Here is a 15,670-nt window from a genome sequence, read left to right as displayed (position 1 = left end):
GGGCTTCTTAACCCCTTCAACCCTGGGCCTGTTTTCACCTTCCTGCCCAGGCCATTTTTTGCAAATCTGACATGTCACTTTATGTGGTGATAACTTTAAAACGCTTTTAAGGACCAGTTCAGGTCTGAAGTCACTTGAGGCTTACATAATAAAAACCACCCAAAAATGACCCCATTTTAGAAACTACACCCTCAAGGTATACAAAACTGATTTTACAAACTTTATTAACCCTTTAGGTGTTCCACAAGAATTGATGAAAAATTGAGATGAAATTTCTGAATTTCACATTTTTTGGCAGATTTAACATTTTAATTCATTTTTTCCAGTAGCAAAGCAAGGGTTAACAGCCAAATAAAACTCTATTTATTACCCTGATTCAGCGGTTTACAGAAACACCCCACATGTGATCGTAAACTCCTGTACGGGCACACGGCAGGGCGCAGAAGGAAAGGAACGCCATATGGTTTTTGGAAGGCAAATTTAGCTGAACTAACCACATTTTGGAAACTACGGGATAAGGTGCCAGTTTTATTGGTACTATTTTGGGGTACATATGATTTTTAATTGCTCTATATTATTTTGTGAGGCAAGGTAACCAAAAAATTGATGTTTTGGCATCGTTAAAATATTTTTTTTTACAGAGTTTACCTTGCCGTAACGATCTGCTCTATAAAAAGTCATGCGACTTTTTTATAGAGCAGATCGTTACGCACGTGGCAATACCTAATATGTCTACGTTTTCTTAAGTTTTACACAATAATAGCATTTTTGAAACCGAAATAATAATATGTTAGTGTCTTCATAGTCTGAGAGCTATAGTTTTTTTATTTTTTGACAGATTCTCTCCTGTGTGGAACCCTGATTCACCGCTGACCATGATCAACATGGTAGGCGCAGAAAAGAACATCGAAAGTTGATAGAGCAGCTATCCAATTGGATCGTGAACATCACAGGGACGTGTGACATGGTGGGGCAGTATGTGTGCACACGCCTACACGAACTGACTGATAAGTCTGCCCCCTGCAACTTCTGGGTCTCCAAATTGGGCACATGGCCTTTGCTTGCCCTTTACGCCTTGGAGGGGCTGGCCTGCCCTGCAGCCAGTGTATTGTCTGAACGTGTGTTTAGCACGACTGGAGGGGGTTATCACAGGTTATATGTACCCTCATTTAAAAAAATAAATTTAAAACCAAAAAGCAGTGTAGGCTACCTCCTCCTCCACCGCCGCTTCCATCTACACCGCCACATCCACCGAAGACTCAACCTCCTGCTCCATATTGACCTAGATCAAGATTATTTTTTATTTTTACGCATTTTATGTTATTTAAAGTAATTTCCCTATCCACATTTGTTTGCAGAGCACTTGCCATGCTCTTAACCACATTTTGATGCCATTTGCAGCCTTCTAGCCCTTTGCATGACATTTTTACAGCCATTGTGGTGCTCAAAAGTTCGGGTCCCCATTGACTTCAATGGGGTTCGGGTTCGGGGTCAAGTTCGGGTCCCGAACTCAAACTTTTTTGTGAAGTTCGGCCGAACCCATCGAACACGAACATCCAGGTGTCCACTCAACTCTAGTGTTGGGTCATTACTTTTTGGTAAAATTGGATACTACTTTCAATGTTTCTTCTGTATTTTCGTATGAATGAGAATACGTCATATCTTTAGATTACACCACGCAACAAAAAAAGCCTTTTTGTCTGCTACTCGGCAAAAACCATTTGTCCTATACTAAATCGAGTGTGCAGACTACAAATATGAAGTCAGAATTGTTGTAACTAACACGTCACGAAATTTTGCTATGCTTAAGTATGCCTAAATGAATTAAGTACTTGGAAAGCATTGAATAATTTTGAACAGAACGAGTTTTACTCGAAAAATTACCTGATCTACATCAAAGTTTGCGTATTAAACCGTGTATGAAAATGGAATGGAATAACAAAATTTCCAAAATACTTGTTTTTCTATTTAAAAGTCTTACTTGAGCAAGGCCCAGTACTGTTAAGAGTGCTTCAGGCATCTCCTTTTTTTTTGCGTTTCTGAACGGTCATATTTTCCAGTTGCAAAATCCAGCAGTAGTTCCCCATCATGTTGAGATTCCAGCAACCTCGATACCTGTTCTCCATTGTAGAAATATCTTTATGGAACTGCTTTCCATGTTCGTCACGAACGTGTCCCAAATTGGGTGGGAAAAAGATGGGAATGTAAGAAATGCACTTTCAATGACATTCGGCGGACAAGTTCATAAGCATGTTGTCTACATAGTTTGCAGCTCGTCTGTCCCCAAGGAAGTTCTGCACTACTAGCACAAATGCATCCCAAGATGCAAGACGCACTCGCTTTGACAGATTCTTGCGCTGATCATAAGTAGTGTATTTGCCACATATGTAGCAGAAATTGTCTGGATCGTTAACACATTTGCATTTATCCATCTTAAGTTTCAAAACTGATTGCACTATAACAGATCACTTCATCAAAATCTGTCCAGCTTGCCTTATATACTTACTGCTGACATCAGCCTGAGTGCGTCTGGACATGTCCATTGGAATATATCATTAATATTATAACTGAATAGGCTTTGCATGTTTAACTTAAAATCTAGCCGTGTCAGGCAAATTCCGAGTTCATATTTGGAACCAATGCGCTCATTTTAGTATAAATCACATGTTTTTCTCTCAGTAGCAAAATCATTGTTGCGCGGTGTTATAGATATCTGTTCAGTTTCATAGACTTGAATATATTTGATGACAAAACTGTTGGTTGTTGATAATTGGTTATAGAGTGTGTTGAATCTGACATGGCATGTGGAATTTCGAGTTCTGCTCATGTCCTACATAAAGGCTAAAATGATTCTCAATACCCATAGTTTCTATTTTTGTAAACTAAACTAATAATAAAGTTCACCAGGCTCCATTAAAATCAAAGAGTTTACTTCTGGCTCTGCAAGTTGTTTATGGAAAATTACTTACTCTTTGATCTACTCTTCACAGATATTACCTAACATGAGCATTCTCCCTGTAGCCATTCATATTTAGTTGAGAATTTGATATAAACATTCCATTAAGCTGATAGAAATTCTAGTTCTATTTTGCTTAGATTTGCTTAATATTTCTTTTTATCTAGAATATGCAATTTCTTTACCTGATTCAACCCATGATGAGAGTTGTTAGCAACAATCATTGTCAGGTACCAGTACAATTGGTCCCATCCAATGAAAATATGTACACGTTTCCTCAGTCACATTTGTAAGAAGTATATAATTGGTTGTCATCAGGGTAAAAAGTTGATCTGGAAGTAGATCTGTTGAGATTGTCTAAAAGCTGTGAAAAGAGGAGGACCTAGGACTGAACCCTGAGGTAACCCAAATGCAAGGGGAAGAAAAGAAATCCAGCAAATGATCCACTGAGCAAGGAAAAAGATTACTAATGCAAGTCCTATGGTAAGAAGTAGAGGGAGCCTGGAGACTTATTTTGTTCTTTGACCATATGCGGAAATTGAAAGGAAAGGGATGGATATCATGGGCACTGGGAGAAAGTTTTATACCAATGCTTTCAATTTTGCTTTTAAAATACATAGCTGGGTCTTCAGCCCTGAGAACTGTGATAGGCATGTGCACTAGGCTGCCATGGGAGCAAAAAGTATGTCATTGTGGAGTTTTGGATAGTGTAGAAATGAGTAAGGCTCTACTGTAGAAATAGATGGTAGCAAATGTGAAACATGCTTCAAACTGCTTTGGGAGGTTGAGTGTAAGAGGGGATTCTAGCTTCATACCAACTTGACATTCATTTAACTCATGTTTATTGTACTTATTTTTGTTTTATGTTGCTTGAATTCTTGAACCATTTTTGTCTGTACAAGGCACTGGAATTATGGGCAATTGCGGACCTGTGAATGGACCCTAAGGCCTCATGCACACGGCCGTGTTCCGCGGCCGAGAGCGGACCGTGGAAACCCGGCCGGGATTCCTGCTGACAGCGTGAGCGCACGGCGTCATTGGTTGCTATGACGCCGTGCGCTCCATGCAGCCGCTGCTGCACAGTAATACACTAGTCATGCTGTCAGCAGGAATCCCGGCCGGGTTTCCACGGTCCGCTCTCGGCCGCGGAACACGGCCGTGTGCATGAGGCCTAACAGTGTTCAAAAAGTTGTACGTACCAGAAAAATGGTACCAATAAAAACTACAGTTCGTCCTGCAAAAAACAAGTGTTGAAAAGTTAGAATGGGGTTAAATGCAATCCTAGGTGATCCCAGAGTGTCCTACACAACATTTCTGGTCAAATTTATTCAGACCGAATTAAATCTGATGGCTAATTCAACTGAACAGGACCCGAAACACATTTGGGGATATTCACTCATCTCTAAAACCAGCTAAGTAACCAAAACCACTTGCACAACCCCATGCTGTCACACATTAAATTAATCTGGAGGATGCTTTAACCCTGGGTTCACACCTGAGCGCTTTACAGCGCGTTCAAACGCGCTGTAAAACGCTTAAGACATGAAAACCAATGCTTCCCTATGGGAAGGGTTCACACCTGGGCGTTTTACAGCGCGTACGAACGCGCTGTAAAACGCCCGACGCTCAAACAAGTACTTGAGCTTCTTTGGGGCGTTTTGACGCGCGTTTGTGGCCATAGGACACTGCAGTCAATGACACAAACGCGCGTCAAACGCGCGTTTACTATTACAAAAAACGCGCATAAAAACGCGCGACTAAAACGCGCGTAAAACGCGCGTTTGAGGAACGCTCAGGTGTGAACCCAGGGTAAAGGGCTTGGCTGCTTTCTGGCTACTGTTGACCAATGTGCTTGTAAGATGATTATATCGCACAATAATATAGTCTTTGTTGAAATTTTGCACCATTTTCTATATTTCATATTATATGCCACTTTGGTTGCCAAGTATTTTGTGCTGTCCACAGTGAGGTCCTGTCCATAAAATGGCTGCTGAAAGAGGGTCATGCAACCTCCATGTGATGTCTCCTCTGTTCAAATACACTGCACCTGCCATCTGTATGTCTCTACTGTTGGGATTTTACTGCAGGTGCACTATGTTTTAATGCAGGAAACATCACGTGGAGGTGATTTGCCTGGTCACATGGCCTTCCATGAGTGGTCATCATATGGACAAGACTTCTGTGTGGACAGCACAGAGTATTTCCCTAACAAGGGAACATGGCTTATGAAATATAGCAAATGGCACAGAATATCAACAAAGGCTTCACTAGTAATTGCCGACAATCATCGTAGATGCACATTGGTTGCAAGTAGCAAAAAAGTAGCCAACCCCTTCAACTGGCATGTACGGCACACACCTTTTTGAATGGTTGGTTTTAGGGGCACTAATAAATGGGTGCTATAGAATCTGCCACCCTGAAGTTCTCTAAGCATCTCATCAATGCTCTTGATTAAAGAGGTCTGTCTGATGAGATTCCATGTAGGATGGGACGAACCCTTTAAAAATGGATTATGAATCTTTTTAGTCTTTCAAACCAAATAGTTTATCTGGCTTTATGATAAAATGTATTTAATTTCTCGTCACATTTTCAAGAAAGGAACCACAGGTGCAAATTAAAGTGAAAATCATTGTACAAAGTGCACCCATCATTTGACCTGTTAATTACAAAATGTAAAGAACCATAATTCCATTTCAATTCCAGAACAGAAGGACAATGTGTTTGCTCATTTAAACAATGTGCTATGAGTATTATTTAATTAAGATCTGGGGTGCAGCTGTTTTGCGAAAAGCTGTTTCATATGGCAAGTCTTGCTCCAATACAGATTTTATCTTTCTTTGTGTGTGCGGAGCGCACAGTACAAAAAGACTGAGATGCCAGGTGTGTGTACGGGGAATTTGGGGAGTTGCAAGCGCCAACGTACTCATCAGCGTAGTACAATAGGATATAGCATGCCAAATATAATATAACAAACTAATTAAACCTAGTTCCTTGCAAAAGAGAAAGGTCATTGCTTGAAGGCATTTGCAGTATGAAATAAATTAAATTTGATTTGTAATCTGATTGCAAAAAGCTATTAAACACAAAGGTGCAGTCTTCCAGGTAAAGGTAAAGACAAACAACTTGGTTAATTGAAGTGCAACGCTGAGTGGGTGCATGTGTCGTTTTAAAGGGAAAGTTTGTTTGTTTTATTTTTTTTTGTTTTATTTAGATTTAATGAATGAACAGGAGGGCATGAAATGACTTGTTGTCTTCCACATTTACGCTGGGTTCACACCTGAGCGTTTTACAGCGCGTTCAAACGCGCTGTAAAACGCTCAAGACATGAAAACCAATGCTTCCCTATGGGAATGGTTCACACCTGGGCGTTTTACAGCGCGTACGAACGCGCTGTAAAACGCCCGACGCTCAAACAAGTACTTCAGCTTCTTTGGGGCGTTTTGACGCGCGTTTGTGGCCATAGGACACTGCAGTCAATGACACAAACGCGCGTCAAACGCGCGTTTACTATTACAAAAAACGTGCATAAAAACGAGCGACAAAAACGCGCGTTTGAGAAACGCTCAGGGTGTGAACCCAGCGTTAGAGTATGCCTACATGGGACGTGTATTTCAGCGCTAAAATCTGTGGCAATCCATTGCAAACTCAGCGTGATTACCTGTGAATTTTGTCATGTATTTTCGTGCATATTTGCTTTCAGATCTCACTCTATGCATTGAAGAGGATAAAATCTGTGCCGAAAATATGCAACATCAACTGATATGCTGCAGCTTAAAAATCGGCAGGTCAAATTTTTCGGCAGATTCCATGTAGATTATTTTTCTGCAGCATATTGATGAGCTTTGGAAAACTCTTGTCTGTTATTGTAACATCATGGTGGAAGTTAATCAAATTTGACCTAAATTTGTGTCCACTCCAAATCCAAATATTTGCCAATTTCAGTTCGGACAACTTTTTTTTTTTTAAATGGCCATTTTCCAAATGGTAAGATAGAAAAAGTAGAGGTTCACATGACCTTAGGTGCTGTGTGTGTGTGTATATAATTCGGCAGGAATTTGTTGCCAAAATGAGAACATTTGTTTTTCAGTTTGTTTCTTAAAAAGTCTGTTGTGACTACTAGAACCCATGCCTTTTACCAATTCCATATATTGCTGTCACTTTAAGGATACTAATGCTGGATAGGCGTTAAAGAGCGTGAAATTAGTTGCATGCAGTCCTAGGAGACTCCAAAATGTCATCCGCAACTTTTCAGGGCAACTGGAACAATTTTGATTTGGTTTGTTCAGTCCTAAATTGGGTTGCCCAACCAACTCACTCATCAGTAGCCTATATGTGTGTGTGTGTGTGTGTGTGTGTGTATATATATATGTAAACATTACATTTCCCCTGCAGACAACATATTCATCTTTCCCCACTCCTACTTTTAATGTAAAAAGGGGTAAGATGGACTGAAGTGTAAAAGCTCAATAAACTGAAAAATAGATTTTTCAATTAGATTTAACCAATTTTATTTATTTTAACGTCTTTCCATACCTTTTGTCCAACGTCACAAAATGTTTGTGTCAAGAAGACGCCTGAGGTCAGCTAGCACTCCACAACCACTTCCTACTGCTGTAACTCTGAAGCTACATGACATCTTAACCTTTAAGAAACTGCTTCCAGTCAGCATTTAAAAACACCCAAATCTTATTTGACCTTTTGCAATTTGGTACAGATTTAGTGGAGAAAAAAAAATGACGTACCAACAAATTGTTTTCTAGCTATGGCCTTTTTAAAATGTTCATTGTGTACTGTATTTTTACTTTGCCTCTACCATATTATTTGAAACCAATCATTAATCATGAAAGATAAACACCTGTTTTTATGATCTGGATTTTTTAATAGTTTTGCTTCATGCCTGTGACATTTAAAGCAGTCATTTTGCTGAAATGCAGATCAGATTTGTACTATAATATGCATGGAAGTTCATTTTTTTTTCCTTGTAAATGTTACACTTGTCTCCAAGAGTGTGTGAATATGTACAATTGTATGTCTTTTCTCTATTCACGATTACTACGTATTCTGCATGGAGATTTAATTTTCCACATTTGCTTTTTGCATTGTGAATGTTGTGAGGCGTTCAAGAATGTGATGTTAACCCACTTGTTAATTGCTCCATATAGGAACTTAAAACTGACGAAGACTTGCTCTCATAAGATACATAATTTGTGGAGAAAAATTGGCATGGCATGGTAAAATGAAGACCGTTTTAATAGATTTTATTTTGTTTTTCATCTATGAAAAATGTTCTTGTTGGATGTTATATGGAGAGAAAAAAGTTCATGGTGTCATGAAACTTCCAAATTACACTTTGCTGAGTGGGACAAAAACTCAGATGTCAAAAATGGGTAATAACAATCCTGTTCACCTCTGCTACTTTTGATGCATGAAGTATGATAGACAATCTTTGAGTTGGTTGTCTGAGGCTCTCTACCATTCCATCTCGAAGTATACCCAATGAGATTTTATGGGTGAATTCCCACACCGCCCATGGCACTTTTTGAAATAGAGGGCATGGAGAAGGTGGGGGGCACATTTATCTTCCTTTACACCAGTTTTTTGGTTTCCAGCTGCCGTAGATTCTGTTTAGGCATTCTGTTTTGGAGAGTTTCTGCTTGAATTTCTTTACAGGATGTCAGAATAGCCTCCCAGAGCTGCTGTTTTGATGTGAACTGCCTCCCACCCACAAGTTTATCTCCTTTTTAAGCCTATAGCAGCCAATGACTCAGGGGTATTCTTTGCAGCATGAGAGTGCCTTGTTGTGCATGAAGATGAATATGCTTCTGAAGGCAAATTTCTTCTTTTTGTACTATAGAAAAGAAAAGGTGGTAAGTCAGAAATTCGATCTACTTTGCTGAGGTCCTTTTCAAACTTGCAGGGACCCTAAAAGCGCCTACCAGTGCTCTCCCCATGATTTCAGCCCAAAACATGACTCAGCCACCTCCTTTCTGAAATTGCAACCTTATTGGGACATGGTGGCCATCCACCAACCATCCACTAGTCCATCCATCTGGACCATTCAGGGTTATATGGCACTTATCAATAAACAAGACTGTTAACTATGAATGTCACAGCATTTGAACAAGATGCACGAGGCGATTGTACTCAACCTGCAGTTTCCCTGCTGTCTCCCTATGCTCTACCTGCATTCTCAAAAATCTCTCCCTACGATCTCCCTGCAATCTCCCTATTCAATATTCTTTTTTTAACCAGTTTTTGGCAACACTGTCCCTAACGCATGAGCGTTTGTCGCGTCTCCCCCTATGCTCAGCTTGCAGTGAAATGGCGGAGACCATGCAGGATGAGGCTTTTATAGGGCTGTGACATCACAGGGGATGGCTATCTGCAGATTGGCTGGCTGCACAGCATTATGGTTGATCTCATGTTCCCAGGCTTCTTACTCTTACTTTGTAACATGTGCAGCCACCATTTTAGAAAAAAATAATTTTTGTTGCCACAAAGCTCGAGGAAATTTGCATTTGTGGCAAATCAAATTTTTCCTAAACTTTGGATTGAATTCCACTTCGGCTGCTTCAATTCGCTCAACAGTAGCTACAGCCAGAGGCCACGTAAAGTACTTCTTCCACTAGAGTTGTGCGTAATCAGTCTGAGCAAGTTTGTATCTGGCTAATATACAGCTTTTCAAGACTCTCCCACACACTGAAACATTAAGGCACATTTACTATTATGGCCTGAGATTTAGACTGTGTACTTAGGTTGTGTAAAGTTACATTAGACAATTTATCAGTTGCACTTCAATTTTGCACCAACATTCTGGAGTTATTTTGGCGCACAGTTTCTCAACCTAAGCTACTGCACTTTCATTTTAAACCATGCCCCTTTTCCCGCTAAGCCAAACCCATTTGACAAGTCATCCAAAAAATGTCTAAAACACTTATAGCTTATGCGGTGGAATTCTGGTGCATTTTCCTTAGTGAAATTTTCCCCATTATGCCTATTGCACTAGGACACATGCACATGACCATACACTCATGCACACAGCCATATGTATTTAGCGGTACGCAAAATATGGATGACATTCCTGTGATTTCTGTGTGGCTTATGTTTTTTTTGGGTTTTTTTTCTTCCCCATTGACTGTGATCCACATTTTGTGGCTTATCCATGTGCTCTCTGGATCCATATGTCCTAGAGCATATCCTATACTTAACTGCAGTCAATGGGTAAACAACAAAACAAGGTGCAGCACAGACATCATCTGTATTGCAGACCATGTTTTGTGAACAGCAAAATACATATGCCTATAGAAAATATTAAAATTCTGAGACAGTACTCTACAGGTATGATCCAATTAAGACAGGTTTTTTTTTGTTATTGGAAATCCAAAATCGGCATACAAAAAAAAAATTGGAAATATGGAACGCTTCATGAATTTGTGTGTTGACCTCATGTACGGGCTACGTTAATTATCTTTATATCACTCCAATTGTAATATATAAATGGCGGATACACAAATTTGTGAAGTGTGACATATTTTTGCTGCTCTTATATTCTCTTAATTGACTTCATAACTGTTGAATATTGTCCCTCGATTTGGATATTTCCTTGTGTACGTTGACTCGTACAAGTGGAAACCAAAGGACGTTTTGTTCACTGGCATGTGGAGTGTGCAGCTTAGAATTGTCTATTTTACCTTCAATGAGATGTCCAATAGTTACCCTGAAATTAGACCTGTAAGACCAAAAATGTTAAAAGGTGGTATATTGGCATACTGTACTTAGTCAAAGTAAATAACCGGGCACACCATGGGTGCCTTCTATGCAAGCATGACATAAGAAAGGGTATTTATGTAGGTACACATCAGAGGGGAGACCAGTTGTGTGGTTGCAACTGTCAAGTAGAGTTTTTCTGCAAAATCTGATGGCTCATACCGTGGCAATACAGTACAATATAAAGCATTCAACATTACCTTTTAACTATGTTAATTCGTCTCTACAGCAAAAAACTAGTAAGAATGTGGAATAAAATGAATCGGACAGCTTTTTAAACCTTTCCTTTTGATAGATGAAAACTGTCTAAGCTATGCTCTCCAGTGACATGTCATATTCTGAAAATGGATCTAATTATTTTCAAAATGCTTTTGCTTTTAACTGCAAATAATTTCTCGAAATTACAATATAATGTCCCCACAATAGAAAACCAATGTAGCGGTGGAGATAAAAATGCTGCAATGTGTTATCACTTTGTGGTCACGTGACTGAATTTTGGGCTCTCTTGAAAAATATAACTCTGAGAAGAACAGCTGCAGAAAATGGAATGCATTTCTGGAAACGGTAACGGTACACTTCGGAATTAATAAAATCCATGATCGTTTTTGGAACGTATGACATCTACACTTTAATTGGTTAGAACAATCTCCTACAAACATCTTGTGCATTTGTCCTTTTACTTTTTCAGGACCCTAGAGTTTAGGAGTATTTTTTTTTCTTCAACCAGTGTTGTCTCTTGCATCCCAAAAGAATTTGTACATGTACAGATTTTTATTTTTATTTTACAGTGTATGCCAACAGTCTTGTGCATATACTTTTCCAGGTGTATCCATTTTCTTTGGCCACCACCAACTCATTTGTGGTCAGATACAAAGAGAAATATTGAAAAAAACATTTGGGAAAAGTGAAAACAGAATGCACAAATGCGTGGTACTCCTCAAACACTTCTAGTTATTCATAATTTCCAAGGGTCCATTATGAAAATATTATCTGTCTCCGATGTATTTTAAATCGCTATTATAGTGATTAACAGTTTTTTTTATTTTATATCTGAACATCTGATAATACATGCTTGATGCTGGACTATATATTCTATTGTAATGGGAAGTTTAAAAAATGTGTATGGAGCAGTGGTTTTACAGTTCCGTACACGGTTTACTTCTGGTACCTGTGGCTGCTAACAGCTGATTGATGGGGGTGCCTGGCGTCAGACCCCCACTGATCTCTTATTGGTGACCTATCTGTAGGATAGGCCATCAAAATGTTGGTACAGGAAAATGCCACTTAAAGAGCAAGGAACCAAAACCCCAGGGTAGCTGCATTAATGTATTTTGCAATCACTGTTTAGTCTGCTTAAAGGAGAATTCTAGGATTTGTTATTAATGGCCTATCTTAGGGATAGACCATGAATATCTGATCAGCAGGCTTCCCTGCACTCCTGCCATTCAGTTGTTTCATTGTAGCTTTGGAACTACCTAACTCTACCTACTGTGTAGTGGACGGAGTTGGTTATTGCAGCACCCCTCCCATCGAAGTGAACGGGAGCAGTGCTGCAGTAACTATCTCCATCTGCTGTACAATATACTGAGATGAAACAGCTGATCAACAGGGGTGCAGGGTCTGGGATCCCCACCAATCAGATTTTGATAGCCTATCCTGAGGATGGGCAATTAATACCAAAATTCTGGAATACCCCTTTAACTGTCATCAATGCCTGTATGTGACCTGGAAGAAACAAGACAAATGTATTTTTGTCAACTAAAAAAATGGGGTTAAGAACTCTTCAAATATCAAAAATTCTGCAAATTCGTACCACCTTGTTCCCTCCATGTCAGCTCTGCTGTTACAGGAATAGACCTTGTAGGCCCACCAGTGCCTCACCACTCATCTCTGCTACTGCACTATGTGACTCCCATGCTTTCTTACACAGCGAATGTGTTGTGCATTTAATTTGTTTCATTAATTATATTGAAGTATATAGCCAATAAATAACATTTTGGTCATTGCTTTGATGTTGCTATTAATTCTTTAATTATGAAACCTTCCCTGGGGGTGGCCATATTGGAGACACACATTTCCTGCCTGTATTTCCTTAATAGACAGTGCCACAGAGTTTGTGCGTATGTTTTATGGTAGTTGAAATGCATGGGACAGAGAAATATCATTGCTTTTTACAGTGTCCAGGAAGTGGTTGAGTACAGCCACCAGAGATCAATGGAGATGCAGTCAAAGCTCTCTCACTCTGGTCATAGTGTATTGTGTTTCTATTCCGCCTTTTCTAGGCTTAAAGTAGTACAATAGATTGGTCATTAACTCCTTTTAGTCATAACAAGATAATTATCCTTACCCTATGCCTGAACATGCAGCAAAAAACCAAAATCGTGGGTTTACACAGCTGGATTGTTGGGCAGATAACCAGGGATGAACGTCCCCACAAACGTTTGTTCTCAAAAATCTCCCCGTCTAAAGGTGCAGCTCGTTCTCCTTCTGTGGAGGTGATGTATGTAAATGAAGCGCTTCACCCCTACTGACCGAGCACCTGCCTTAAAACGTAAGATTCTTTTGTGGATAGTCAAAAAGATTTTATTTATTTTTTATAATTCCATAAAGAAACCTTGATTTAAACTGTCAATTTCTAAAGATACATTTACTTTGAAATAGAATGGAACACTGGCACCAAAAGGGCAATTTTTTTTATTTTTTTTTATATATAAATTATGGGTCATTGGTATTTCAAACCAATGTATATAGGATTACTAGTGTCTTTAGGTCCTTTTTACACAGACTAATGTGTCAAGCAACTATTGGGAATGACCCTAAATGTTCCCAATAATTGCCTGTTCGTCAGTGCAGATGAGGGCTGCATTTACATGCAGCAATCACTTCTGCTGTATGGGGAAAAGGAATCACTACACCAGTCACTTGTCCCTACAGAAAACCATTGTTTAAGGCTACATTCACACGAACGTATTTTGTTTCCGTGTCCGTACTGTTTTTTTTTTTGCGGATTGGATGAGGCCCCATTCATTTCAATGGGTCCGCAAAAAAACTTCGGACAGCACACCACGTGCTGTCTGCATCCGTATGTCCGTTCCATTGCCCCGCAAAAAATATAGAGCATGTCCTATTGTCCATTTTGCAGACAAGGATAGGCATTGTTACAATGAATCTGCCCCAAAAAAATTAATGCCATACGGACACCATCCATTTTTTTTGCAGATCCGCAATTTGCGGACCGCGAAGCACATAGGATCGTGTGAATGTAGCCTAAACAGGAGGATCTGCTACACAGAAACAATGATTTTTGGTGTCTTCGAATGATCGCCGGCACCTTTTACACAGGCCAACTATAAGAAATGAGCGTTTCTACCAACACTTATTCTCAATAATCAGCCTGATTATCAGTCCGTGTAAAAGGACCTTTGCAGTTTTGTATTACAAACAAGAATAAACTGTTTTGATTGATAATATGCATAATCCACATGTGAGATGTAATATATTGCCATTTTGTAACAAAGTGTACTATACGAATGCCCTTGTTTCTCTTAATCCTTGTCTACAAGTAGACCTAACAAGCAAATAAAACTGGGTGTCAATAATTTATTAATAGGGATGAGCGAACACAAACTGTATAGTTCGGGTTCGTACCGAATTTTGGGGTGTCCGTGACACGGACCCGAACATTTTCGTTAAAGTTCGGGTTCGGTGTTCGGAGCTTTCTTGGCGCTTTTTGAAAGACTGCAAAGCAGCCAATCAACAAGCGTCATACTACTTTGCCCAAGAGGCCATCACAGCCATGACTACTATTGGCATGGCTGTGATTGGCCAGTGCAGCATGTGACCCAGCCTCTATTTAAGCTGGAGTCACGTAGCGCCGCACGTCACTCTGCTCTGAGCAGTGTAGGGATAGGATGCAGCTGCTGCTGTTAGGGCCAGATTAGGCAGTGATTTACTCTTCAAAAACACTTAATGAAGTGTTCGATCTACAGCTGTAAATCATTCAACCTCTGCTATTTAATTGCTCACTGTTTTTAGGCTGCCCAGAGCGTTTTTCTGTCACTTTTTTTGTGGGTGATCGGCGGCCATTTTGCGTCTTGTGGTGCGCCAGCACAAGCTGCCACCAAGTCCATTTAACCATCAATAGTGTTTTTTTTTTTTTTTTTTGCTATATCCTAAATCAGGTGCTTGGCTGTGCTTGCTATTTTATTGAGGGGTGAAATACAATTGCCAAAATAGCAGTACCCTAAATCTGGTGTTTCAGCTGTGGCTAGCCAGTTGTAATACTGTCTGCTGTCTGGCAAAGGATATATTTTTGTTCTGGGTTGAAATACAATTCCCAACTTAGCAATTCCCTAAATCAGTGGTTTCTGTTGTATCAGGCCTACTTTAAATCTATCCATAAAAGAGTATATTAGATTGAAGGTGCGGATAGGGTCATTCTCAATAACTTCACACGCTACTGTGCATTTCCAAGTCTAATTCTGTCCATAAACGTATACCTGTCATCCAGGGCCTAAATACTAGGCCTACAATTTATATTCAGCTAAATCTGTTGTTACTGCTGTGCCTGTATTAGTGTAATACGGTACCTAAATAGATAGCCAGATAGTGTTAGGTGCCTGTAAAAAAAAAAAAACGCCTGAATTTGAATTCAATACATTGGGCCAAATAATTTTTTTCTTATTGTTGTGAATGGTAACAATGAGGAAAACATCTAGTAAGGGACGCGGACATGGTCGTGGTGGTGTTAGTGGACCCTCTGGTGCTGGGAGAGGACGTGGCCGTTCTGCCACAGCCACACGTCCTAGTGAACCAACTACCTCAGGTCCCAGTAGCCGCCAGAATTTACAGCGATATTTGGTGGGGCCCAATGCCGTTCTAAGGATGGTAAGGCCTGAGCAGGTACAGGCATTAGTCAATTGGGTGGCCAACAGTGGATCCAGCACG

General features: G+C 39.8%; 1 protein-coding gene across 2 annotated transcripts in view; it reads left to right on the top strand.

Moving 5' to 3' along the window:
• The window catches only part of LOC122943543, a 633,637-nt gene that overhangs the window by 553,086 nt on the left and 64,881 nt on the right, over nucleotides 1-15,670 (top strand). Inside the window, exon 5 of one of the 2 annotated variants that reach the window (XM_044301359.1) lies at nucleotides 8,119-8,352. The exons of the other annotated variant lie outside the window; for it this stretch is intronic. Within the exon in view, the coding sequence (XP_044157294.1) occupies nucleotides 8,119-8,191 (73 nt within the window). The 3' untranslated portion in view covers nucleotides 8,192-8,352. Of the gene's footprint in view, nucleotides 1-8,118; nucleotides 8,353-15,670 lie in introns of those variants that run through there. 2 annotated transcript variants of the gene reach the window in all.

The sequence above is a fragment of the Bufo gargarizans genome, chromosome 7, assembly GCF_014858855.1.
Source record: "Bufo gargarizans isolate SCDJY-AF-19 chromosome 7, ASM1485885v1, whole genome shotgun sequence".
NCBI lineage: Eukaryota > Metazoa > Chordata > Amphibia > Anura > Bufonidae > Bufo > Bufo gargarizans.
This window is presented reverse-complemented; position numbering and strand designations above follow the sequence as displayed.